Raw genomic sequence first — 25,357 nt, forward strand, 5'->3', positions numbered from 1 at the left:
TAGTATGCATTCTGGTGATCAATTTCAACTACAACAATCGTCAGCCATTTCCTTAACACTTTGTGCAAATATATTAATACCTTATACTTATACATAGTATTAAACTGTAATCATTAGCAAGTGAGTGAAATTTAAACATCTTTAACAGCATAATCCTTAATTTGATTGAGCATTATTGTCCTTTCTTCCCATTGTTAACCAAAAATATTTTTCAGTACAAATTCTCAAAACAGATAAGAGTTCATATTTATTTTGGGTTTTTAATAATAGTTTAAAAGGATAACAATCCTAAGTCAACACTCCTTAACATACAAAACATACTATTGCAATAAATGTACATCTTCCAAAGCATACAATTTTTCAGTATTTAACCTGGATAACTTTTCATAAATTTACCTACCTTAAATATTAGAGCAAGGTGATTAGAGTGCTTCTCTGCATTCCAAGGTGGTTTAGCACAGGCCATCTCTATAATAACACAGCCAATACTCCACACATCACAGCTTCTGCCATATTGCTGGCCTCTTAACACCTAAAAAAAACCAAAAAGGATTGGGATCAATGTAGAATATGACTGACCCCTGGAGGAAAGCAGAACATGAAAAATATATACCACTAGCAAAGCATTCATTACAAGTGAAGCTATACAACATTCTCAATTAAAACGAAGAAGAATTCTTTATACCCAACTCAGCATTTTCCGGATAATAAGGCAACGGAAACAAATTCTACCACTGTCAATGTATTGTACTGGGAGTTGGGGGGGAGAAGAAGGAGAAGGGGTGCTGTGGGCATGTGTGGAGCCTAGGACAGGATCAATGACATACAGTGAAATGCAGTTACAATAAAACTCCCAAAGACTAATTGCATCTCATTTTTTTTATGTATCCTGTTTTCCACAAAATATTAGAAATTTGCAGGCATTAATATCCTTCATGAATTGTTAAAATTTTGCTCAATGTTATATTTTCCACAAAGGTTAGAGGAGTCTTGAGCTGCCACTGCATCATATTAAAGTGGTCCAATAATCAGAGCAGAGGCAAAACACTGGAATATGAACGATAGCACTTTCAAAAAAGAGTCAAATCTTTCCTACTTGAACAAAGTTTGGATTATTTGAAGCTTTGTTTTGTTTCTCTCATTGTGAATAAGATGTGGAAACAATAGATGTTGACAATGGGAATAGACTCTCAGGATGGGGGCCAGGGAGGGAGTGAGAAATGGGAGCGATCACTGTTGCTCTGCATCACTATTACACAAGCCCTGCTGGCTTTCCCATGAGGCACACCATTTGATTTGGCCAGAGGTCACAATCTGCCCAGGGAATAAGTGGTACGTGCGAGAAGGACATTCAGAGTATAGAAAACGGGGAGAAAGATATAGAACAGGGGGAGAACATATCTGTCAAAGCAAATACACTTTGCTCTCTAAATAAGGATACATTCCATCATTTTCCAAAATTCAAAATACATTAAGGCTTCTGCAATATTGACTCAATCTGTAAAAAGTGATCTCTTGGAGTGAAATATTTAACATGTAGCTAAGATTTTCAACCTACAATTTTTATTGCATTTGTCCTCAAGTCAATACAGGCTACAATTCTATTTAAATTTTCCCTTATGCAAGGACACCAAAACCCTCATATCTAGTGTTGATTGGCATTATGACTGGAGAAAAGCAGAAAAAGTGCTGAATGAATACAAGTATAAAAAAAAACTTACAGCCCATCTTACCTCAGGTGCCATGAACGCTATCGTTCCCAACAGCTGTCCTTGAAATTCGCCCGCACCAGTGCCTTTTGATGCCAACCTGGCTGCAGCTCCAAAGTCTGCTATTCTTAGTCGTTGTCCTGTACTGTCAATTAGCAGATTGGCACCTAGGAAACCAAATACTGCAAGTTAGTACAGTAACCGGTAAAGGAAGTAAATATCTTTCCCTAGATACAACCCAAAATATTCTCTTGAATGACACGTACACATAACCAGAGACCCAATTCCTTGGCAACTGCAGGGAGGCATGTATTCTTTAAGTAGTAAGCATGTTATTGGATATGGTTTGTACTCAGTTAAAGACTTCTAAGTCAAAAGGTCAGAGAAAGATCATGCTCCTGCTCTACTGTGACAGCACCACAAAGCATGGCTGCTCAGAGCAGGGCCTGCTCTCATTTCATCCATTTGTCTTTTGAATCCCTCACACTTGGCTACAGATCAAGGCATTCTTACCTTTGATATCCCGGTGGATAATTTGGTTCTCATGGAGATAAGCCAGACCACGCAGCAGCTGCTCATTGTAATTAATAATAACTTGTTCCTTGAAAGCACCATACTTGTTCAACAAATGGGAAACTGATCCACCTAAAAATAAAATGCTTTGTAAGATTCTGAAACATACACTTCATTTAATTGTAAAATCAAAAATTATATTTTCATATATTACACAGCACTTAACAGTCATCTGTTCCCAGTGTAAAAATATGCACAAGGTTCTACCAGGAGCTACAGAATCAGGAATTTCTTACCATTAACAAAGTTACAGATATTTCTTTCAATTTATGTAAAAATGCTTGTAACTTATTCATGAACCACTGTAAACAGTCAACTCAAGGTTATAGAAGCATAGAATGACTCTAAAAAAGAGAGGCCATTTAGCCCATAATATCTATGGCAGTTCTTTGAAAGCTATTCATTTAGTCCCCATTCCCTACTCTTTCCCAATAGCACAGCATTGTTTTTCCTTTCCAAGTATTTATCCAATTCAATTTTGAAAGTTATTGGATTTGTTTCCACCACTTTTTCAGGCAGTGCATTCCAGATCGAAGCAACTCACTGTATAAACATTTCTCAATGTCAGCCATTCTGGTTCTTTGGTAAAGTACACTCCCCAGCAAGAGTAACTGGATGGGTGTCAAAATGACAACCACTGTCTGATTTTCCTTCCTCTTCAGCCTAGCCTAGGGCTATCAGACCTATTTTAGCACCCTTCCAATGCTTCAGCAGGGATCAGTTAACATAAAATGGATTGATACATATGGCTCAGTCCTACAATGCACTGTGGACTTATTTAGCAATTGGAAGAGCGCAAAGTATAAATTCAATACTAATTGCAAACAGTTTAGGCAGGGTATACTCAAACGCATTTTTCTGTTGTCTATGCTTCCATTCTTTCTAATTGGAGGAACAATGGCAATTTTTCAAAGCAGCAGCCAGAATCACACCAACTTCATATTACAGATAATAGTGATTATTTTTAATAAGTGTTCTCACCTGCCATCCATTCAACAAACAGATTGTAGTTACTCTTCTCACAGGTGGCACCCAACATCCGAATTATATTAGGATGGTTAAGGCGGCCCATCATCCGGATTTCCTCTCTTAGGGTTTGTACCACTTCTTCTTGCTCAGTAGATGTGTTCCTGACGTAAGTCACCTGTTTGTCAAGTTAGAAAACTAAATTTAGAATCCTGAATTGACAAAATTAAATTGCTCATTCCTAAATTACAACAGTGGCTGCAGCTCAAAGCACTTCAATGGCCATGACACGAAAAGCACTACATGAAGGTAAGTTCATGCTTGTTCAACCACACACACACACACACACACACACACACACAAAGTTACTGCCATCCAGTGAAACATGAAAAACCAAGGAAAACCTTCAAAGCCACGTCAGATGATTTTCTCCACAATGCATTATAGAAGACCTGTCATGGATTGCATCTTTTATTTGGAGGACCCAGAGTTACAACCGTAAATAGCAGTACTGAATAAGCACTAAAAACACTGAAGAAAGTTACTCCAAGCAATGCAACATCAGAAAGAGAAAAGAAGGTTGGAGGGAAAGGAGCTAAATGTAGACTGAAGTTCATTCAAAAGCACAGGAAAATATATGGTTGGTAGCAATCTACCATTCTTCCTCTTTCACTTAATCTCCCCATACGAAGAAACAAAAAATACACAAATTGGTGGTGGGTTAGGGAGGACCTGGCTTGAAACACTCATATGTTAACTAGTATGATCCAGAAAAATGCTATTTAATCGAATGGTTAATATTGCTTCATATCAATGATTGCAAATAACATCCAGACAATCCTCATATTAGCTCAAAAAGTGGCCACTTCCCAAGTAGTTAAAAAACTGGAAAAAAAAGTAAAACGCAGTGGATGCTGAAAGTAAACAAGAACTGCTGGAAACACTCAGCAAGTCGGGCAGCATCAATGGAAAATAAAACAGTTAATATTTTAGTCTATGACCTTTCATCGGGACTGAAAAAAAAAGTTAGAAATGTAACAGGTTTCAAGTAGACTCAGGGAAAGGGAGAGAAAAGAACAAAAGGCAAATGACCATCTCCAACAAGGGAGAATCTAACCATCACCCCATGACGTTCTATGGCATTGCCATCACTGAATCCCCCACTATCAACATCCTGGGGGTTACCATTGACCAGAAACTGAACTGCGCCAGCCATATAAATACTGTGGCTACAAGAGCAGGTCAGAGGCTAGCAATCCTGCAGCAAGTAACTCACCACCTGACGCCCCAAAGCCTGTCCACCATCTACAAGGCACTAGTCAGGAATGTGATGGAATACTCTCCACTTGCCTGATTGAGTGCAGCTCCCACAACACTCAAGAAGCTTGACACCATCCAGGACAAAGCAGCCACTTGATTGGCACCCCTTCCACAAATATTCACTACCTCCACCACCGACGCACAGTAGCAGCAGTGTGTACCCTCTACAAGATGCACTGCAGGAACTCGCCAAGGCTCCTTAGACAGCAACTTTCAAACCCACAACCACTACCATCTAGAAGGACAAGGGCAACAGATAAATGGGAATGCCACCACCTGGAAGTTCCCCTCCAAGCCACTCACCATCCTGACCTGGAAATATATCGCCATTCCTTCACTATCACTGGGTCAAAATCTTGGAACTCCCTCCCCTACAGCACTGTGGGTGTACCTACACCACAGGCACTGCAGTGGTTCAAGAAGGCAGCTCACCACCACCTTTGTGAAGACAATTAGAGATGGGTAATAAATGCTGACCTAGCCAGCAACGCCCACATCCTGTAATGAAACAAAAAAATACAGTGGGAGGCAGGAGAGATTAAATGGCAAAAGGAACAATGGTGCAAGGCAAAAAGGATGGTAGTGGAAAGACAAATAAAAGATCACTACCAACAGTTGCTCTCCAAGAAAACCGGGGCAGTGGTTATGATGTGAAATTGCTGAGTTCTCTGTTGAGTCTAGAAGATTGGAAAGTACCCAAGGGAAAGATGAGATGCTGTTTCTCAAGCTTACATTGAGCTTTAAAGAGTGGGCAGGAAGCTGAGGACAGCGAGGTCAGAGTGGGAGCAAGGCAGAAAATTAAAGAGATAGGCAACTGGAAATTCAAGGTCATGCTTGTGGGCTGAATGAAGGAGATTTTCTACAAAGCACCGTCAATCTGTACTTCATCCCCTCAATGTACAGGTTACTGCATCATATGTAATACTGAATTGAAAGTGCAAGTAAATAGCCATTTCATCTGAACCATTTGGACCATAGGAAGGTAGGAAATAAAAGCTCAGGTGCTGCACTTCCGGCACATGCACAGGAGGATGCTATAGGAAGAGCAGAGGATCATTTAAGGCACTTTACAGCCTTCCGGACTGAATATTGAGTTCAACAACTTTAGATCTTCAACTCCCTCCTCCATCCCCACCCCCTTTCCGTTTCTTCCCCCTCCCTTTTGTTTTTTCCAATAATTTATATAGATTCTTCTTTTCCCACCTATTCCCATTATTTTTAAATCTATACCTTTTATGCCCTTTTAGTCTTATTTCGCCCCACCCCCAGTAGAGCTATATGTACCTTGCGTGTCCTGCCATCCATTCTTAATTAGCACATTCTTTTAGATAATATCACCACCTTCAACACTTCTTTGTTCTTTTGTCTGACATCTTTTGATTATCTGCTGCTATCACTGCTTGCTTGTCCCTACAACCACCCCCCCACCACCCCACTCTCTCCCCGCACCTTAAACCAGCTTATATTTCACCCCTCTCCTATTTTTGCTTAGTTCTGTTGAAGGGTCATGAGGACTCGAAACGTCAACTTTGTTCTTCTCCGCCGATGCTGCCAGACCTGAGTTTTTCCAGGTATTTCTGCTTTTGTTTTGGATCATTTAAGGTGTTGTTTGGGTGGGGGTGGGGTGTGTGTGTGTGTGTGGGGGTGGGGGGGGGTCATGGGAGGAGGGGAGATGATGTGTTTCATGGTGGCATCATGCTGGAGGGGGTGGAAATGGAAAAGGACGATTTACAAGGGCCCTGTCAACCATTGTGGAACGGAATCCTAGGTTAAGAAAAAGGGAGACTTCAGAAGGATGGATGTGGAAGATGGCATTGTCAGATGCGATGGAGACAGATAAACTAGGAGAGCAGAACGGAGTCCTTACAGTAAGTAGGGTGGGAGGGAGCGTAATCAAATTAGCTGCGGGAATCTGTAGGCCTAATAGTGGATATTAGTCAATTGATTTCTCTGTCTCTATTTCTGTGGATAGGCTAAGAGGGAAAGGAAGAGTTCGAGGCAAGGGAAGAATGGAAGTTACAAGCAAAGTTAATTAAATTTTCTAGTTTGGGTGAGGGGTGGTAACAGCACTGATACAGTCAACAGTGTACCAGAAAAAAATGAGGAGGAAGGGGACCCGAGTAGGACCGGAACAAAAAATGTTCCACCTATCCCATGAAAAAGCATAGGTGTTCCCATGGTGATACCTTTTAGTTGGAGGAAGTGATGGAGTCAATGGAGAAGTTGTTTAATGTGGAAACAAGTTCAACCAGGTGGAGGAGGAAGGTGGTCCAGGGTGAGTGGTTGGACCTCTGCTCAAGGAAGAGATGGAGGGTCCTCAGGGCTGCCTGGTGTGGGGTGTTATAGAGGGACTGGGCATCCATATTGAAAAGACAACAATTAGGGCCAGAAAACTGTTAAAAGTGACAGAGCTCATCAAAGAGTTAGAGATGCAGGTAGGAAGAGACACAACATGAAGAAAAAATATTTCAAGGGGGACAAAACCATGGGATGAAATAATTGGTCTATTAGAACAGTTGTGTTAGTGGATCTCGAGAAGGAGATAGAAGAGAACTGTGCGGATTGAGGAATTACAAGGTTGGTGTCAATGAAAGAGATCTCCAGAGATGAGTTCAGTGACAATCTGGAAAATGGTGGCTTGATATTCAGTGGTGGGATAATTTTAAACTCGTTTTTAAAAACCTCGAACAAGAGAGGGGTCACAAGAGTGGGAGAGTTAAAAAGAGTCCTGATGTTATCACTGACATGTGTTATGACTGATGCAGTTGGTAAAGCGGAGTTATTTAAAAATCCCAGAGGGAAACTTTAAACAACTGCCATAACCTATAATTTTAAGCGTTATGTTTGAGATGTCAAAATTCAGGAATCAGACCACCAGTTCGAGATTTTACATTGAACCAAATGAAACTTTTTAAAATTTACACGGGTTAAAATATATGTACACATGGCTTCAAATTGCTACAATCATGACTTTTAACAAATTCCCAAACTAATCTCCATTAAGGCAACAGCAACCCATAGACTTAACCAAACACCAGGCAAAGCATTTTCACCTAACAAATTCAAAATTAGGTTCTTTTCACCTTGGTTCCTGTGGAGACAGTTGGAGGCTTACAGCTGCCTTTTGATCTCACATTGCCTCTGCTCTACACAAACACTGAAGTTATACCTACCACCACCCATTGAATGTAAATTCTCATTATATCACCAGCCTCTTCTAACAATAAAACCCCTTTCATAGTACCAATTTTATTAGTAATATAAACATATTGCTTGGTATCTGCAAGATAGGTGTCAGTTTTCATCCCACTTTTTGAATGCTGTATTAAAAAAAAATGCAAATACACTCTCTTACACATCAAAACTAGTACACAAAGCACCCAGGCTAGTTGGCTTCAATCCAATTAAGACACACCCACAGGCTAAACCTATTTTAAAAGAAAAATATTTTCCAATAATATTATATACATTAATAGCATCATGACACATGGCATAAATACTCCGATTATAAAATACTGTACTTCCTAACACAACATGAACACTGCCACAGAATTTCACAAAGAGATTAGCACTGGGAAGCTTAAAGTGGATATACATAGAGAATAGTGAACTGTGATGAAAAATTAATCTTAATCAAGATGAAAACGCCATTAAGCAAAACTAAATCATAGGAGTTCCTATCATAATGCAAGCAGTAAAAATAGAATATCTTGCATGCTTTCATTTAATTGTCAAAACTAGTTCACTTCGAACATAGCTTGTTGTAGGATGAAATTGAAATATCACATCATCCCACCAGAAAAAAATATTGGAGCAAATCAGCAGAATATCTGGAAATTACCTGTTTCACAGCCATTAATGTCCCTGTTCCCACATCTTGTGCCTGGTAACATGAAGAAAAGGCCCCAAGGCCTATTTGTTGACCTTTGAACCATTCTACACCCTCTCTGTAAGCCAGTTTTGCTTTGGTATGTCCAGGTAGGGTTTCTGGTGTCTGCAAGTTAAATCATTATGAATAAATATTATATAGCCTATTCAATTTACAATTTAATACATTTCAGAAACAGCATAATCACAGTGCAGAAGAGGTCCTTCGGCACATCGAGTCTGTACCGACACGTGAGAAATACCTGACCTACCTACCTAGACTGGGCTAGCCCAAGACACTCAACCTCACTGTTAACCACCCGGCCAATCTTTGTGTCATCCGCAAACTTATTAATCCTACCCCCCCACAGTCATATATGTCGTTTATATAAATGACAAATAATAGGGGACCGAGCACAGATCCCTGTGGTATGCCACTGGACACTGGTTTCCAGTCACTAAAGCATCCTTCTGTCATCACCCTCTGCCTCCTACAACTAAGCCAATTTTGAATCCACCTTATCAAATTACCCTGTATCCCATGTGCCTTTGCCTTCTTTACAAGTCTCCCATGTGGGACCTTGTCAAAGGTTTTGCTGAAATCCATATAAACTACACCAACTGCACTACCCTCATCTACACACCTGGTCACCTCCTCAAAAAATTCAATCAAATTTGTTAGGCATGACCTCTCTCTGACAAAGCCATGTTGACTATCCCTGATCAAACCTTGCCTCTCCAAGTGGAGATAGATACTCTCCTTCAGAAATTTCTTCAATAGTTTCCCTATCACTGACGTGAGACTTACTGGCCTATCTATACAACCCTTCTTAAATAGTGGAACCACATTAGCTGTTCTCCAGTCCTCTGGCACCTCCCCCATGGCCAGAGAGGAATTAAAAATTTGGGTCAGAGCCCCTACGATCTCCTCCCTTGCTTCCCTCAGCAGTCTGGGACACATATCAACAGGACCTAGAGATTTGTCCACTTTTGAGCCTGCCTACACCTCCAATAACTTGTCACTCCCTATATCAATTTGCTTAAGAACCTCGCAGTCTTTCTCCCAGAGTTCCATACCTTCATCCTCATTCTCTTGGGTGAAGATGGATGTGAAGTACTCATTCAACACTCTAGCGATGTCCTCTGGCTCCACCCATAGATTGCCCCCTTGGTCCCTAATGGGCCCTACTCTTTCCCTGGTTATCCTCTTCCCATTGATATAGTTATAGAATATCTTGGGATTTTCCCTACTTTTACCAGCCAGAGCTTTCTCATATCCACTCTTTGCTCTCCTAATTGCTTTCTTAAGCTCCACCCTGCACCGTCTGTACTCCACTAATGCCTCTGCTGATTTGCTTCCCTTGCTAAAAGCCTCTCTTTTCCTTCTCATCATAACCTGAATATCTCTGGTCATCCATGGTTCTCTGGGCTCGTTACTCCTTCCTATCACCCTAGCAGGAACACGTTGAGCCTGTACCCTCCCCATTTCCTTTTTGAACACCCCCCACTGTTCCTCTGTAGATTTACCCACAAGTAGCTGTTCCCAGTCTAACTTGGCCAGATCCTGCGCCTTATTTTTCTAAAATCCACTCTCCCCTAATCCAAAACAATGCATGCAAACGCATTGATAATAATGGAAGAAAGCTAAATTCTATTTGGAAGTAGGGTTTGAACATATACTCAGTCACATTTCTGATAACAGAATAGTTACGTTCTCAACAGGGTGCTCAACTGATTGAAATGTTAAGTGCATATTACTTCTGCATATGATCCCGTGTTCATATCAGCTGAACTATGATTGAGCAAACATCTTACATTATATCCAGTTTCCAGGATTAGATCAGCACTAGTCAGTTGTACTGCTAGATTTTCTTCTTTACTTCCTACCACTTTCGGTTCAGTAGCTCTTCTTCAAATTTTGAAGAACAAAAACACAACTTTCAAATGTTTTACTGAGGCAAAGTATCTATCAAGAGAGGCCATGTGGTTGTGAGCACAAGAGAAAAAGTGTGTTCTGATCCCAACCTTGTAATAGATTTTACTTTGCATTCTATAAACTTAAAAAACATTAAAATGAAGTGTAGGAGACAGGCTAAGACACTTTGGTAGGGAATTACAGATCATGAACCTCAGGCAGCAGATTGTGCAGCTGCATTGGCGGGACAATAAGATGGTTAGAATACACAAGTAGTAAAAGTCAGAGGAATGTAATGTTGCAAGAGGAAGAGCTCTTGCGCTGGAGAGATTAGAGATAGGGAGGATTGCTATTGCAAAGGGTTTTAAACAATGGGATGAAAATTTTAATTTTGAAACATTGGGATCCAGGGCCAAAGCTGATCAGAGTGAAAGGGATGATGCAGGAGCTGGACAGGATATAGGTTTCAAGTTTTGAATGAACTGAACTTGAGGTGGAGGCTAAAAAGCTGGCCAGAAGAGTACTGAAGATGTTGAGTCTGGAGGTGGCAAAGGTATGGATGAGAGCTTTAGAAAAAAAAAAGGGCTAAAGTTGAGGAGTGGAGAAGGCGATGATGGAAGACAAATCAAGTGCTGGCAGAGGTGGCAGTAGTAGCCACTGTAATTGGAGGATATAAAGTCATAAACTCAGTTTGGACGCATGGGACGTGAAGGTTATGAGAAATCGAGGCAGCCTTCAGCATGGGCTGGAGATGATGGCTTTGGTCTTCCCAGTGCTTAGATGGAGGAAATTGCTGGGCATTCAAAGCAGGCAGTCAAACAGCAAAGAGGCACTGAAGAGGTCAAGAGAGCTGGTGTGGAGGCAAGCTTAATTTTGTCAGCATACATTCCTGCAAATTATGTCACCAAGGTGCAGCATGTAAATGAGGAAGAGGGCAAGGATTAGGATCACAGGAGTATAATATGGGAAAATATGAAGTTGTTTACTTTGGCAGGAAGAATTAAAAAAAGCAGAGCATTAGAATGGCTGCAGAATTCTGAAGTGCAGATGGATCTGGGGGTTCTAATGCATGAGTCACAAAAAATTAATATGCAGGTATGGCAAGCAATTAAGACTAATGGAATGCTAACCATTATTACGAGAGGAATTGAACATAAAAGCAAGCATGTTACGCTTCAGTTATACAGGGCATTAGTGAGACCACATCTCAAATATTGTGTGCAGTTTTCATCTCCTTATTTAAGGAAGAATGTAAATACGTTGGAGGCGGTTCAGAGGAGGTTTACTAGACTGATACCTGGAATGAGCAGGTTATCTTATGAGAAATGGATGGACAGACTGGGCTTGTTTCCACTGGAGTCAAGAGTGAGGGACTTGATTGAAGTAAATAAGATCCTGAACAGTATTGACAAGGTGGATGTGGAAAGGGTGTTTCCTCTTGAGTGAGTCAAGAACTAGGGGGCACTGTTTTGAAATCAGGGTTTGCCCTTTCAGGACAGAGATGAAGAGAAATTTTCTGAGGGTTGTGCGACTTTAGAATTTTGCCTCAGAAGGCAGCGGAGGTAGGTCATTGAATATTTTTAAGGCGGAGGTAGATTGATTCTCTGGCCCAACAAAAATCTAAGGTTATCAGGGATAGATGGGAATGTGAAATTCAAAACAGAAACAGGTTAGCATGATCTTATTGAATGGCAAAGCAAGCTCAAGAGGCCAAATGGCCTACTTCTATTTCATATGTTCATAGGAACATAGAGGAGTAGGTCATTCAGCGCATTGAATCTGCTTTGCCATTTAATTAGATTATGGCTGATCGTTTACCTCAACTTCCTGCACAACCAACCCTGCAGAGATACTGATAAGAGTGCGGTATGGCAAAAGCCTGATTGGAAGAATTCAAACGGAGTTGCAAGAAAAACAGGGCACAGATTTGGAAGACAACTCCTCATTCAAGGAATTTAGAAAATAAAGGGAGGTTGAAGCTAAGGCAGTAGTCTGCAGTTTGAAAGGGGCAAAGGTTGGGTTGAAGACTGATTTTAAAGGGAACCTGACGCTTCCTGAAGACAATTTATAGCATTAGCGACATGGGGTGAAAAAGGGAAATTATATGAGTATCAATTTAAGAGGAATGGGATCAATGGAACAGACCAAGTCTCATGGAAAAGGCATGAAAGAGAGAAGCTACAGATGCAGGTTTGGAGCAACCATGCAAGAAAGATGATTTCAATCTTAATGACAAAAGTCATAAGCACCTCGCATTTCCTGATATAGATGAGTGTGAAGGGGACAGGGGAGCAGGGGAGAGGGCCCTAAGACAAAAATGAAGCAGATGTCGGGGGGGGGGTTGGTGCAGGGGTAATCTTTGCTTTCCAGAATGATCCTGGAGTAGTGGGTGACTATGGCAGAGGAGAATTGGTTCAAAAGTGATTTGGGCCAGCCTGATCTGACAATGGATGACTCAAGCAGTTATGCTCAAGTCTGCACACATTGTTGTTGAGGTCCAATGTTGATGACTTAATGACACAAAGGGCAAGAGATTCCAATTTCTCAAAACCCAACACAAGGGAAAGGAAAGGGAAAATAAGATAAATACGAAGGAGGAAAGTTAGCTCCCCCTATATAACTTGATTTATACAAATGAAAATTGAATCTGAAAATTGAATCTGGCTTAGTTGTAGGAGACAGAGGGTGATGACAGAAGGATACTTTAGTGACTGGAAGCCAATGTCCAGTACCACAGGGATCTGTGCTGAGTTCCCTATTATTCGTCATTCATATAAACAACATAGATGACTATGTGGGGGTAGAATTAGTAAGTTTGCGGATGACACAAAGATTGGCCGGGTGGTTAACAGTGAGGTTGAATGTGTTGGACCACAGGAAGATATTGGTGGGGTGGTCAAATGGGCAGATAAGTGGCAGATGGAATTTAACCCTGAAAAGTGAGAGGTGATACACTTTGGAAGGAGTAATTTGACAAGGAAGTATTCAATGAACGGCATGACACTAGGAAGTTCTGAGGAATAAAGGGACCTTGGCGTGTGTTCCATAGATCTCTGAAGGCGGAGGGGCATGTTAGTGGGGTGGTGAAAAAGGCATATGGGACACTTGCCTTTATCAATTGAGGTATAGATTACAAAAGTAGGGAGGTCATGTTGGAGTTGTATAGAAACTTGGTGAGGCCACAGCTGGAGTACCGTGTGCAGTTCTGGTTGCCAAATTATGGGGAAGGATGTGATTGCACTGGAGCGGGTGCAGAGGAGATTCACCAAGATGTTGCCTGGGATGAAACATTTAAGTTATGAAGAGAGGTTGGATAGACTTGGGTTGGTTTCGTTGGAGCAGAGAAGACTGAGGGGTGACCTGATCGAGGTGTACAAGATTATGGGGGACATGGACAGGGTGGATAGGGAGCAGATGTTCACCTTAGTTGAAGGGTCAGTCACAAGGGGACATAAGTTCAAGGTGAGGGGCAGGAGGTTGGGGGGGTGGGGAGGAGAATGTGAGGAAAAACTTTGCAGGGTGGTGGAGGCGGGTTGCCTCACATCCTTTAAGAAGTACTTGGATGAGTACTTGGCACGTCATAACATTCAAGGCTATGGGCCAAGTGCTGGTAAATGGGATTAGGTAGGTAGGTCAGGTGTTTCTCATGTGTCAATGCAGACTCAACAGGCCGAAGGGCCTCTTCTGCACTGAGATTCTATGAAAAGTCAACGAAGCCTCAGCGAAATAGTGGAGGAAGGGGGAGGCGAAGGCTAATACGGAAACAAATCTGTGCTATAAAAAGGAGGGTAGGCTTCTACCTCTTTGTATCTACCCTGGGTATTGAGTGGGAGTGGACAAATGTTGATGGAATGTTAAAGGGTGAGCTGAGTGACAATGGAGCACGGAAAGGGGGAAGATGCAGGGGTTGAGTGGGTCAGTGAGCAAGGAGTACAAGCAATGGGAGGGTAAAGGGGTAGAAGGCAGTGGGAGACCACATATATTTTGCAGCCCTCAATTCAAATCTAACTTGCAACTGCCAGTCACTCATTTTTGGGAGGTGTTGGTGATATGGTGAGACAGGGAAAAGAAAAAGACAGAGCAAAAATTGTTATGAGGGAGAGATGAGAAAACGACGGGCAGAAGGAATCAGCAACAAGAGGACTTAAGACAAGTAAGAGAGCTGACAACATTCTCTGATTTAGCATATGCAATGCCATGGGAGATGAACTACACAAATATATATATATATATAAAAAACTTTGCTTTAAACAAACTGTCGAGAAAATTCTCTTCAAATATCAACTTGAAATTTCCTCTATGGGCACGACCTTGAAGTTTCATCTGTTCTGACAAAGTAATTTTTTTTTGCAAAATCTTATTTGAATATGGGGAGGCGATGGCATTGTGTATTGTCGCTGGACAAGTAATCCAGAGACCCAGGGTTCGAATCCCGCAAGACAGATGGTGAATTTGAATTCAAGAAAAAAGAAGTCTGGAATTAAAAGTTGAATGATTACCATGAAACCATTGTCTATTGTTGTAAAAACCCATCTGGTCCACTAATGTCCTTTAGGGAAGGAAATCTGCTGTCCTTAGCTGGTCTGGCCTATACGTGACTCCAAACCCACAGCAATGTGGTTGACTCTTAAATGCCCTCTGAAATGGCCTAGCAAGCCACTCAGTTGTAATAAACTACTACAAAGTCTCAAAAAAAGGAGTGAAACCGGACGGACCACCCGGCATCGACCAAGGTACCAGAAACGACAACAGCAATCTCAGCCCTGTCGAGCCTGCAAAGTTCTCCTTACTAACATCTGGGGGCTAGTGCCAAAATTGGGAGAGCTGTCTCACATAATCATCCTCACGGAATCATCTCTTACAGGTAATGTCCCAGACACCACCATCACTATCCCTGGGAACGTCCTGTCCCACCGGCAGGACAGACCCAACAGATGTGTCAGCACAGTGGTATACAGTCAGGAGGGAGTTGCCCTGGAAGTCTCATGGCATCAGGTCAAACATGTGCAAGGGAACCTCCTGCTGATTACCACGTACCGCCCTCCCTCAGCTGATGAATTTGCACTCCACCATGTTGAACACCACTTGGAGGAAACACTGAGGGTGACAAGGGCACAGAATGTACTCTGGGTGGGGGAACTTCAATGTCCATCACCAAGAGTGTCTCAGTTGCACCACTAGGACTTAGACAGCTCGGTCATAAGGGCATAGCCACTAGACTGGGGCTGTGGCGGGTGGTGAAGGAACCAACAAGAGTGAAAAACATACTTGACCTCATCCTCACTAACCTGCCTGCCACAGATGCATCTGCCCATGACAGTATTGACAGTGACCACCACAGAGTCATTGTGGAGGCGAAGTCCCGTCTTCGCATGTTGTGTGGCACTACCACTGTGCTAAATGGGATAGATTTCGAACAGATTTAGCAACTCAAGACTGGGCATCCATGAGGCACTGTGGGCCATGAGCAGCAGCAGTACTGTACTTGAAAACAATCTGTAACCTCATGGACTGGCATATTCCCCACTCTACCATTACCATCAAGCCAGAGGATCAACCCTGGATCAATTAAAAGTGCAGGAGGGCATGCCAGGAGCAGCACCAGGCATATCTAAAAATGAGGGATCAATCTGGTGAAGCAGTACAGGACTACTTGCTGCTTATGCTGTTTGGCATGCAAGTGGTAGGCAGAGCTAAGCGATTCCACAACCAATTGATCTGATCTAAGCTCTGCAGTCCTGCCACATCCGGTCATGAACGGCGGTGGACAATTAAACAACTCACTGGAGGGGGAGTTTCCACAAATATCCCCATCCTGAATGATGGGGGAGCCCAGCACAGCAGAGCACAAGGTAAGTTTGATACATTTGCTACAATCTTCAGCAAATGCGTACCAAGTGGACGATCCACCTCTGCCTCCACCGGAGGTCCGCAGCCAATTTGACTCACTCCACATGATATCAAGAAATGGCTGAAGGCACTGGACAGCGCAAAATCTATGGGCTCTGACAATATTCCAGCAACAGTGCTAAAGACTTGTGCTCCAGAACTTGCCGTGCCCCTAACCAAGCTGTTCCAGTGCAGCTACGACACTGGCATCTACCCAGCTGTGTGGAAAGCTGCCCAGGTATGTCCTGTGCACAAAAAGCAGAATAAATCCAATCCAGCCAATTACCGCCCCATCAGTTTACTCGCAGTCAAGAGTAAGGTAATGGAAGGGGGTCATCAACAGTGCTGTCAAGCGCCACTTGCTTAGCAATAACCTGCTCACTGATGCCTAGTTTGGTTTTCACCAAGGCCACTCAGCTCCTGAATTCATTACAGCCTTGGGTCAAACATGGAGAAAAGAGCTGAACTCCAGAGGTGAAGTGAGAGTGACTGCCCTAGACATCAAGGCCACATTTGACCAAGCGCAGCATCAAGGAGCCCTAGCAAAACTGGAGTCAATGGGAATCATGGGGGAAACTCTCCACTGGTTGGAGTCATACCTAGCACAAAGGAGATGGTTGTGATTGTTGAAGTCAGTCATCTCAGCTCCAGGACATCATTGCAGGAGTTCCTCAGGGTAATATTCCAGGCCCAACCATCTTCAGTTGTTTCATCAATGACCTTCCTTCCATCATAAGGTCAGAAGTGGGGACGTTCGCTGATGATTGCACGATGTTCAGCACCATTCATGACTCCTCAGATACTGAAGTAGTCCATGTCCAAATGCAACAAGGCCTAGACAATATCCAGGCTTGGGCTGACAAGTGGCAAGTAACATTGGTGCCACACAAAAGTGCTGGGCAATGACTAGCTCCAACAAGAGATAATGTAACCATCGCCCCATGACATTCAATGGCATTACCATCACTGAATCCCCCACTATCAACATCCTGGGGGTTACCATTGACCAGAAACTGAACTGGACTAGTCATATAAATACTGTGGCCACAACAGCAGGTCAGAGGCTAGGAATCCTGTGACGAGTAACTCACTTCCTGACTCCCCAAAGCCTGTACCATCTACAAGGCACAAGTCATGAGTGTGATGGAATACTCCCCACTTGCCTGGATGAGTGCAGTTCCCACAACACTCATGCAGCTTGATACCACCCAGGACAAAGCAGCCCACTTGATTGGCACCACATCCACAAACATTTGCTCCCTCCACCACCGACACACAGTGGTAGCAGTGTGTACCATCTACAAGATGCACTGCAGGAATTCGCTGAAAGAATTCTCCTTCAACAACATCTTCCAAACCCATGATCACTACCATCTAGAAGGTCAAGGGCAGCAGGTAAGCAGACAGATGGGAACACCACCACATGGAAGTTTCCCTCCAAGTCACTCACCATCATTACTTGGAAATATATTGCTGTTCCTTCCCTGTTGCTAGGTCAAAATCCTGGAACTGCTTTCCTAACAGCACTGTGGGTGTACCTATGCCACATGGACTGCGGCGGTTCAAGGTAGCAGCTCACCACCGCCTACTCAAGGGAAATGAGGGGTGGGCATTAAATGCTGACCCAGCCAGCGAAGCCCTCATCCCATGAATGAATTAAAAAAAAAATGCCCCAAGTTGGACATGAAGAATTTTGGTGGGGGTGGGGGGTTGGCAGTGCAAGGACATTAGGCACATATACCTAGTATCAGGAAAGCTTTCAAACTTTTAACGTGACTAATAACTGTCATAAAAATGCAGTAAACAAAATTATACTGCAGGTCTGAGGATTTTAAAAATTGCAATAGAATATCAGATAAATTGTTTCCAGCTATGCTTGAATATCTAGTAGTTTTAAGACCATCTCCAAGCATGTGAAATTGTGGGAAACTCGTACAAGGCTTTGTAATTTTGGGGCTCCACCAGTTTCAAGGCAGAAGGGTCGGCGGGTGCCTGTAAGAGATTGAGGTGGTTTAGGACTATTATACTTGTGCCTGTAAGTCACTTAAGCCCAAATTTCTCATTTTTTTTAACCATGTAATTGGTTTGTACCGAAGTTACGTACATCTGTGCGCAAAGAGGGGGAAAACACGAGGTCAACAAATTACTCTATTAATAGCGGAACTTAAGTTACTCTCTGAACTTAAAACTCCTCAAAGGTTAGTCTTAGTCTTTCTCTAAAGATATTTGTTCCCCCTCATCACCATCTCTACATTCACTGCCATGTTAAATTGGACTCACTTTTCCTATGGCATGATCTTGCCTCCATAACCAACTCTTCCTCTGTTCTGGATCACCATGAACATCTGATGTATTCATGTATTATAAAAATGTTAGCCCTTTCAAATTTGCATCATTTCCAAACACATCTTCTCACTGACCTCTTGCTGGCAAAAGTTCAAATTTCCACCAACAATAGTCCTTTAATCATTAGTCATACTAACATTAACATTTTTAAGCGTTTCTGAAACCACTGTGAGAACCAGGCAATCATTCTCCATTAGATTAGGGCAGAATTCCACTCCTGAGGGCTTTTATTTTAGCATGTCAAAATATGCAGCTCACACAGGCAGATCCTTCCTGCCCCTCCATCATTCCAGTTTAAAGATTTTGTCTGTCGGGGGTCAATCTTAATCTGAATGAGGAGCACACCAATGCTTCCAGATACCTCACCTACATTCTTTCATAATATGAGCACTTTCAAAAAGTTGTGACTCTGCAGCACAAGTCAACCCTACATGTGTTCTTAGGCAATAATAGAACTACTTCATTTCCCCAGTTAACAAAGGTTTAGTATGCATTTGACACAAAATTAGCCGTTTCATTCCTTCTAATTCATCACTATTAAGTTTATTAGATTTGCTTAACTTTTTCTTGTGAAAATTTGGCAACTGGTTGATGCTATAATTATCTCAATGCTCTTTAGAATGGCACATACAGATCACACAAATAGCAAATATTTACACTATTTCATTTCACACAAGATAACATGCAATGGTTCAAGGTAAACATAAAACAAAATAAAGGTGGTCATTGTCAAAGTTACAACTGATACTGTCTATATTTAAAGTTAATGGCTCCAAAAGACCACAGTACCATTAACCAACAGTATTGTTGTATTGGCAAAGGCACCACACTGATCTTGGGAATCATTATTCTGACCATGATCACTTTTCAGGATGGTTGATATGCAGCATTTTAGCTTATAGGTAATGGCAATACCAGGCTGAGACTAGCACCCATTTATAAACAGCGTGCACCCAATAATATGACATTTGTAGAGAACTAAATTAATGCAATTCTTTGCCAAAACATTCAGTTGTTGAGATTCAGATTTGGGTAACCAGTTTTTCCCTGTAAAGGTAACTTCCATGTTTTGTACATTAAAATAAGGGATCCCACAAGTGGACAAAAAATTTCTTAGTTGACATAACAACCGTATAGCATCTATGTAGGCAAGATGCCGTTGGGGAAATTTGACCCAAAGAGCATAGTGGAGACAGATTCAACAAGGCCTTCAAAAGAGAACTGGACAAAATATCTGAAGTGAAAAAAAAATGCATGGCTACAGGGAAAAAGCAGTGAAGTGGGATTAGGTGAGTAGCTCTTGCCGAGAGCCAGCATGGACAAAACGTACTGAATGGCCTCCTTCTGTGCTGTAACCATTTTATTATCTTGTACATGCATGTTTTTCCAAATACTCTGGGGCAGGAAAGAATGGAGGTTGTGTAATTGGTCTCTTATTACATTAAGGAAAAGACATGTTCCAAAGAGATTTTAATGGCAGATACCAACCATCTTTTCACTTTGTAAAGATTGTGTTGCATGCTGAAAAGATATGAAGTTCCCAGAGGAATAGAAGAGGATGGGAATTAAAAAGATCTTTTTGGAGGGAGGAAGGGGGAAAAAAAACACTTACATCTAACTGAATCAGAATGACATCCTCTCCATTCTGAACCTGCAACTGAGGAATAGCAGGCAGTGCATCCTGAGATGCTGACATAGCTAAGACAACAGCCAGTGCCTCCTCCTCCTCTGCTTCCATCTTTTCTTTGCATTTCTGATTCTGATCAACATCATCATTGTAGGTACAGTCAGTCTCTGTCCTCTCGGGAGAAAGCACGGCAACTTCAGATTTAAATGTAACAGTACTATCACACATAGGCATTGATGCTTCAAGCAGATCTTCCATACTAGAGTTCAGTTCTGCTGAAGTATCCAGGCGAAAAGTATCTTCCACTGGAGTGAATACAGTTTCATCACTAGGAATAACTGGATTGCTACCACAGTGGTCACTAAGCTCGAGATCTTTTAGTTCAAGCATCATACAGCTTCTGCTTAAATCACCTGGAGATTTCCCTGCTTCATTCTGGCACGGCCATGATGGTTTTGGTCTGTGGATCTGACTGGATGCAGGGGGCCGTGCCTGGGTAAAAACTGGAGATAGCTTTTCAGTCTCTCCAACTCCAGTGACATCCTTACAACAGTTGTTTTGAATCTGAAGAGAAAACTTTCGCTGTGCTTTTGGGGAAGACAATGCAAATTTGCTAGGAACAAAACCCTGAGGTCTTAGTTTGGAACCATCAATAGCTGTTTGTCCAGCTAAAGGACTTGTTGATGATGATGGGGAAGGCAAAGATGGAAAGGAAGGCTGGGAATGATTTAATGCCGTCATCGATGAACATGAACATTGGCTCAGTGGCCTGGGACGTGCTTGAATGGCTGTCTTTGGTTGTTCACAGGGCACTGTTGTCAATGGAAGTCTTGCAGACAAAATATTTCCTAGGATCTCTTCCATTTCATCTGGGTTCACACCAGATTTAGGATCATGATCAGGACTTAACATACTTTTTATTGCTCTTCCAGATAACTGCACTGTGTTCACTGGGGAGTTGCCTTCTGTGGCATATGGCGAGTTCTGTGGTGCTGAGGGCTCTACAAAATTATGTCTTCCTTCCATGGTTTGTTCGTCCTCAATACCTAACTGAATGGCTTCAAGAATGTCCATTTCCTCCGCTATAGCCATCAAGCGCCGCCGCATACGTACGTAATGGGTTGAGCTGGTTACACTCAGCATGTGTATAAGTTTCACAAAAACATGAGGCACTCTTGCAACCATCCTGGCAGCACTGAGAAAGACTCTCCGAGACATTTTCCCAACCATTGAATGGGAATTGTCAATAGACTGCAGTGCAAAGTTCAAAAGTGACAGTAGCTTCTTGTATCTAGAAAACAAACCGGAACATCGTAAGAAACAAGTACTTCTTTATTGTCCATTTCTAAGCCGATTGCAGAGAAAAACTTATAGAACATAGATTTTAAATGCGTAATGTTCAGGCAATGCATGGCATCATTTCAAAGCAAGTGGTTCAGGAAACTTTTTCTCTATACATTAGCAATTGTAAGCAATAACAAAGCCTCAAGTTTTAACTTAAGTGTATTTAGATTTGAATGTTCTCAAGTCTTATGCCTTCAAGAACTGCATGTCTGCTGTTTTAATAGTTTTACAATGGCCAGCACAAGGCAATCACAAATTTTGAGGGATTTTTGGGCCTTACCAACAAAATTTATCAATGCTACACAACCCACCCTCCCATAGCTGAGTAGACCTAATTTCACACAAAAAAATTGCCACTGCTCTGCTGTGGTCTGATATCCACCAAGCAACCTCCAACAGCACCTCAGATGAAGTTTTTAAAAAAATTCATTCACGGGATGTAGGCTTCACTGGCTGGCCCAGCATTTATTGTCCATCCCCTGTTGCCCTTGAGGTGGTGGTGGTGAGCTGCCTTCTTGAACTGCTGCAGTCCATGTGGTGTAGGTGCATCCATAGTGCTGTTAGGGAGTTCCTGGATTTTGACTCAGCGACAGTGAAGGAACGGTGATATATTTCCAAGTCAGGATGGTGAGTGACTTGGAGGGGAACTTCCGGGTGGTAGCGTTCCCATCCATCTGCTGCCCTTGTCCTTCTAGATGGTAGTGGTCATGGATCTGGAAGGTGCTGTCTAAGGAGCCTTGGTGAATTCCTGCAGTGCATCTTGTAGATAGTACACACTGCTGCTACCGTGCATCAGTGGTGGAGAGAGTGAATGTTTGTGGATATGGTGCCAATCAAGTGGGCTGCTTTGTCCTGGATGGTGACAAGCGTCTTGAGAGTTGTGGAAGTTGCACTCATCCATGGGGAGTGTTCCATCACACTCCTGGCTTGTGCCTTGTAAATGGTGGAAAGCCTTTAGGAAGTCAGGAGGGGAGTTACTTGTCACAGGATTTCTAGCCTCAGGTAAAGTTCTCTCTCTCAAATAGCTCCTGGATCCACTCACTACACAACTTACTATGAACAATGGTTTTGTGGACACCCTAATCTAGAACTGTTTAATATCATCTCCTCAGTCCTATTTGTGATTGAGACTTATCTTGCCTAATCGCTTTGTATTGCCTATGTAGCCTAAATTCCCTTTGTACCTACTTCCATGTACATTTTGGTTGTTACTCTGGAACCAAGCCCACTGCTTCAACTTTTTATTAACTCTTTCCATCACCTGGTTGTGCCACCTTCATTTCTCCCCTCACAGGTAGGTTGCTGCCAGCCTCCACTCTCCCCACACCAACTCACCACTACATTACTTCCTTTATACTCTCTAGCCACCAGCCCAAAACTGGACCCTTTATTAATATAGATACAGCTACATTCTGCTTCGCAGCATTTGTCAAAGCACCCACTGAACCATCTTGCCTTCCAAGTAACTTGAAATGGCCCATCCTCTTCTCTCGAGAACTCGTTGCGCAGTACACCTACTGGGAGCTACCTTCAACTTCCTACTCATCCCACTCTCCACTGTTCCTTACTCAGGTGGGGGTTAATCACTGCCCTTACCTGCATTTCCATACAGAACGTGTATTCACTTGTAAATAAAGTCCTCACCACGATTATATTCTACTGAAATTTAGACTTTGACCAAGACTTGGCTCACAAGTGGCAACACCTTGATTCTTCCTGAAGTCTCGCACCTAGCTCTACTTCCCAATAACTGCCCTGCCCAAACTGAGATTAGCCCTCATCAAGTCACACCTTGGTCTTTTCCCCTATTCTTCTGGTATTTTCTCCTCCTTCAAGCATATCACTCTATCCTATCCCTCTCCTTTAAAGTCCTTATTGACTATTGTGCACCAAGCCTCAATCTTTTGCTCTCAGAGATAGCCTTCCTCCCTTATCTCTAACAAAACCTCACCCTCTGATTTTAGTTCTCCAGCTCAGATCCCCTTGCCCTTCCTAAGGTGTACTTCCTAAATCTCCCACTCCATATAAGCCATTTGTATTTATAGCCACTCCCTTGACTTTATCACCACCCATGGTCTGCCTTTTAAATAGACTGATCTCTAATGAGGCCATCTCCAGCCATCATCAGCCCTTTTGCTATTTAATCTCTCCTGCCTTCTACCCCAACACTGTGCTTGTTTCAAACCTGTTACATCTCTAACCTTTTCCAGTTTTGACGAAAGGTCATCGACATGAAATGTTAATGGTTTCGCTTTCCTGCCTAACTGGAGTATTTCCAGCATTTTCTGTGGTTATTCCATCTCCAACCACATCCCTCAGCATTCATAACTCTACCTCTGTCAAAACTACATCCCTCAGCATTCATAACCCTTACCCCTGTCAAAACCACTTGCACCTTCATCTGCTCTTTGCAGGATTGAGGAGAAAAAATTCAAGTAATTTATGCTCTCCAACTCCCTAAATTTTGGCCCTCCATTCATAATCGCCTTGCAGCTGTAGGTTTGCTCAATCCCCTCTCCAACCATACTTTCGATATCCTTGTCTGGATCAAAATCTTCATTCCCCTATCTTGATTGTTCACTTATACAGACAGCATCTTTGCTCCCCGAGAGGAAGGGGCAAGTGTTTATCTGGCACACAACTGGTTTAGCCATCCATTTCCAGATGTGGTTGGACCAGGCTTTATCATCCTCTGCTATCAAGAGGATTGGAGAGTGGTGAATGACTTCAGCAAAGCCAGCCCCCCGGTATCCTATTTCCTCACTATTAACCAGCTCCTTAAACCTCTGTGTGCCCTACTTTGCTCTAATAAGTTAGAAATACTCAGGGATCTTTGTCATCATGATTAAATCATCCATTTAACTGTTATGACTTATTAACCCCACTTCTCAGAGTGCCATGCAAACTGCCAACCAACACCCGAGCTTACTTCAAACTCCTGTCACTCATTCAGTTCTCACCCATCAACCCCCATTTCCAGCTTATTCAGCAGGTCCACAACTTGCTTTACTTAACTGTGCATGTGCAGATATTAGACATGGCCGTCAGTCTTACCAAGTAATGGCTGCCAGTTGTTTTTTTTATTTGTTCACAGGATATGAGTGTTGCTGGCAAGGCCAGCATTTATTGTCCAACCTTAACTGCCCTGAGGTGGTGTGGTGAGCCACCTTCTTGAACCACTGCAATCCATGAGGTGTAGGTACACCCACACTGCTGTTAGGAAGAGTGTTACAGCATTTTCACCCTGCAGTGAAGGAACGGCGATATAGTTCCACAAAGCATGATGGGTATGTGGCTTTATTTTAAAAATTCTTTCACAAGGAGGTTTGGAGGGGAATTTAATGGCAATGGTGCATCTGCTGCCCTTGTCCTTCTAGGGACAGAGGTTGGGGGTTTGGAAGGTGGTGTCGAAGGACCCTTGCGGGTTGCTGCAGTGCATCTTGCAGATGGTACACACTGCTGCCACTGTGCATTGGTGGAGGGGGTGAATCTGAAGGTGGTGGATGGGGTGCCAATCAAGCAGGTTGCTTTGAGCTGGATAGGTGTTGAGCTTCGAGTGTTTGTTGGAGTTGCACTCATCAAGCAAGTGGAAAACATTCCATCATACTCCTGACTTGTGCCTTGTAGATGGTGAGCAAGCTTTGGGGGGTCAGGTGGTGAGTTACTCGGTGCAGAATTCCCAGTTTCTGACCCGCTCTTGTAGCCACATGGTTGGTCTAGTTCAGTTTCTGGTCACTGGTAAACCCCAGGATATTGATAGTGCCTACAGCCTTGCCATAACAGGCACAGCAAAATTCAGGC

The 25,357-nt window shown here is 42.7% G+C and overlaps 1 protein-coding gene across 2 annotated transcripts in view; it reads right to left on the reverse strand.

The window, feature by feature from the left end:
- Positions 1–25,357, reverse strand: part of map3k1 (mitogen-activated protein kinase kinase kinase 1, E3 ubiquitin protein ligase) — a 132,492-nt gene that overhangs the window by 3,839 nt on the left and 103,296 nt on the right. For both annotated transcript variants that reach the window (XM_078549570.1, XM_078549579.1), the window contains exons 14-19: positions 20,198–21,503; positions 8,410–8,562; positions 3,264–3,426; positions 2,223–2,354; positions 1,734–1,876; positions 401–532 (exon numbers count right to left, since the gene is read on the reverse strand). In XM_078549570.1, the coding sequence (XP_078405696.1) occupies positions 401–532; positions 1,734–1,876; positions 2,223–2,354; positions 3,264–3,426; positions 8,410–8,562; positions 20,198–21,503 (2,029 nt within the window). The remainder of the gene's footprint in view (positions 1–400; positions 533–1,733; positions 1,877–2,222; positions 2,355–3,263; positions 3,427–8,409; positions 8,563–20,197; positions 21,504–25,357) is intronic.

Source organism: Cetorhinus maximus, chromosome 1 (genome assembly GCF_964194155.1).
Source record: "Cetorhinus maximus chromosome 1, sCetMax3.hap1.1, whole genome shotgun sequence".
Lineage (NCBI taxonomy): Eukaryota > Metazoa > Chordata > Chondrichthyes > Lamniformes > Cetorhinidae > Cetorhinus > Cetorhinus maximus.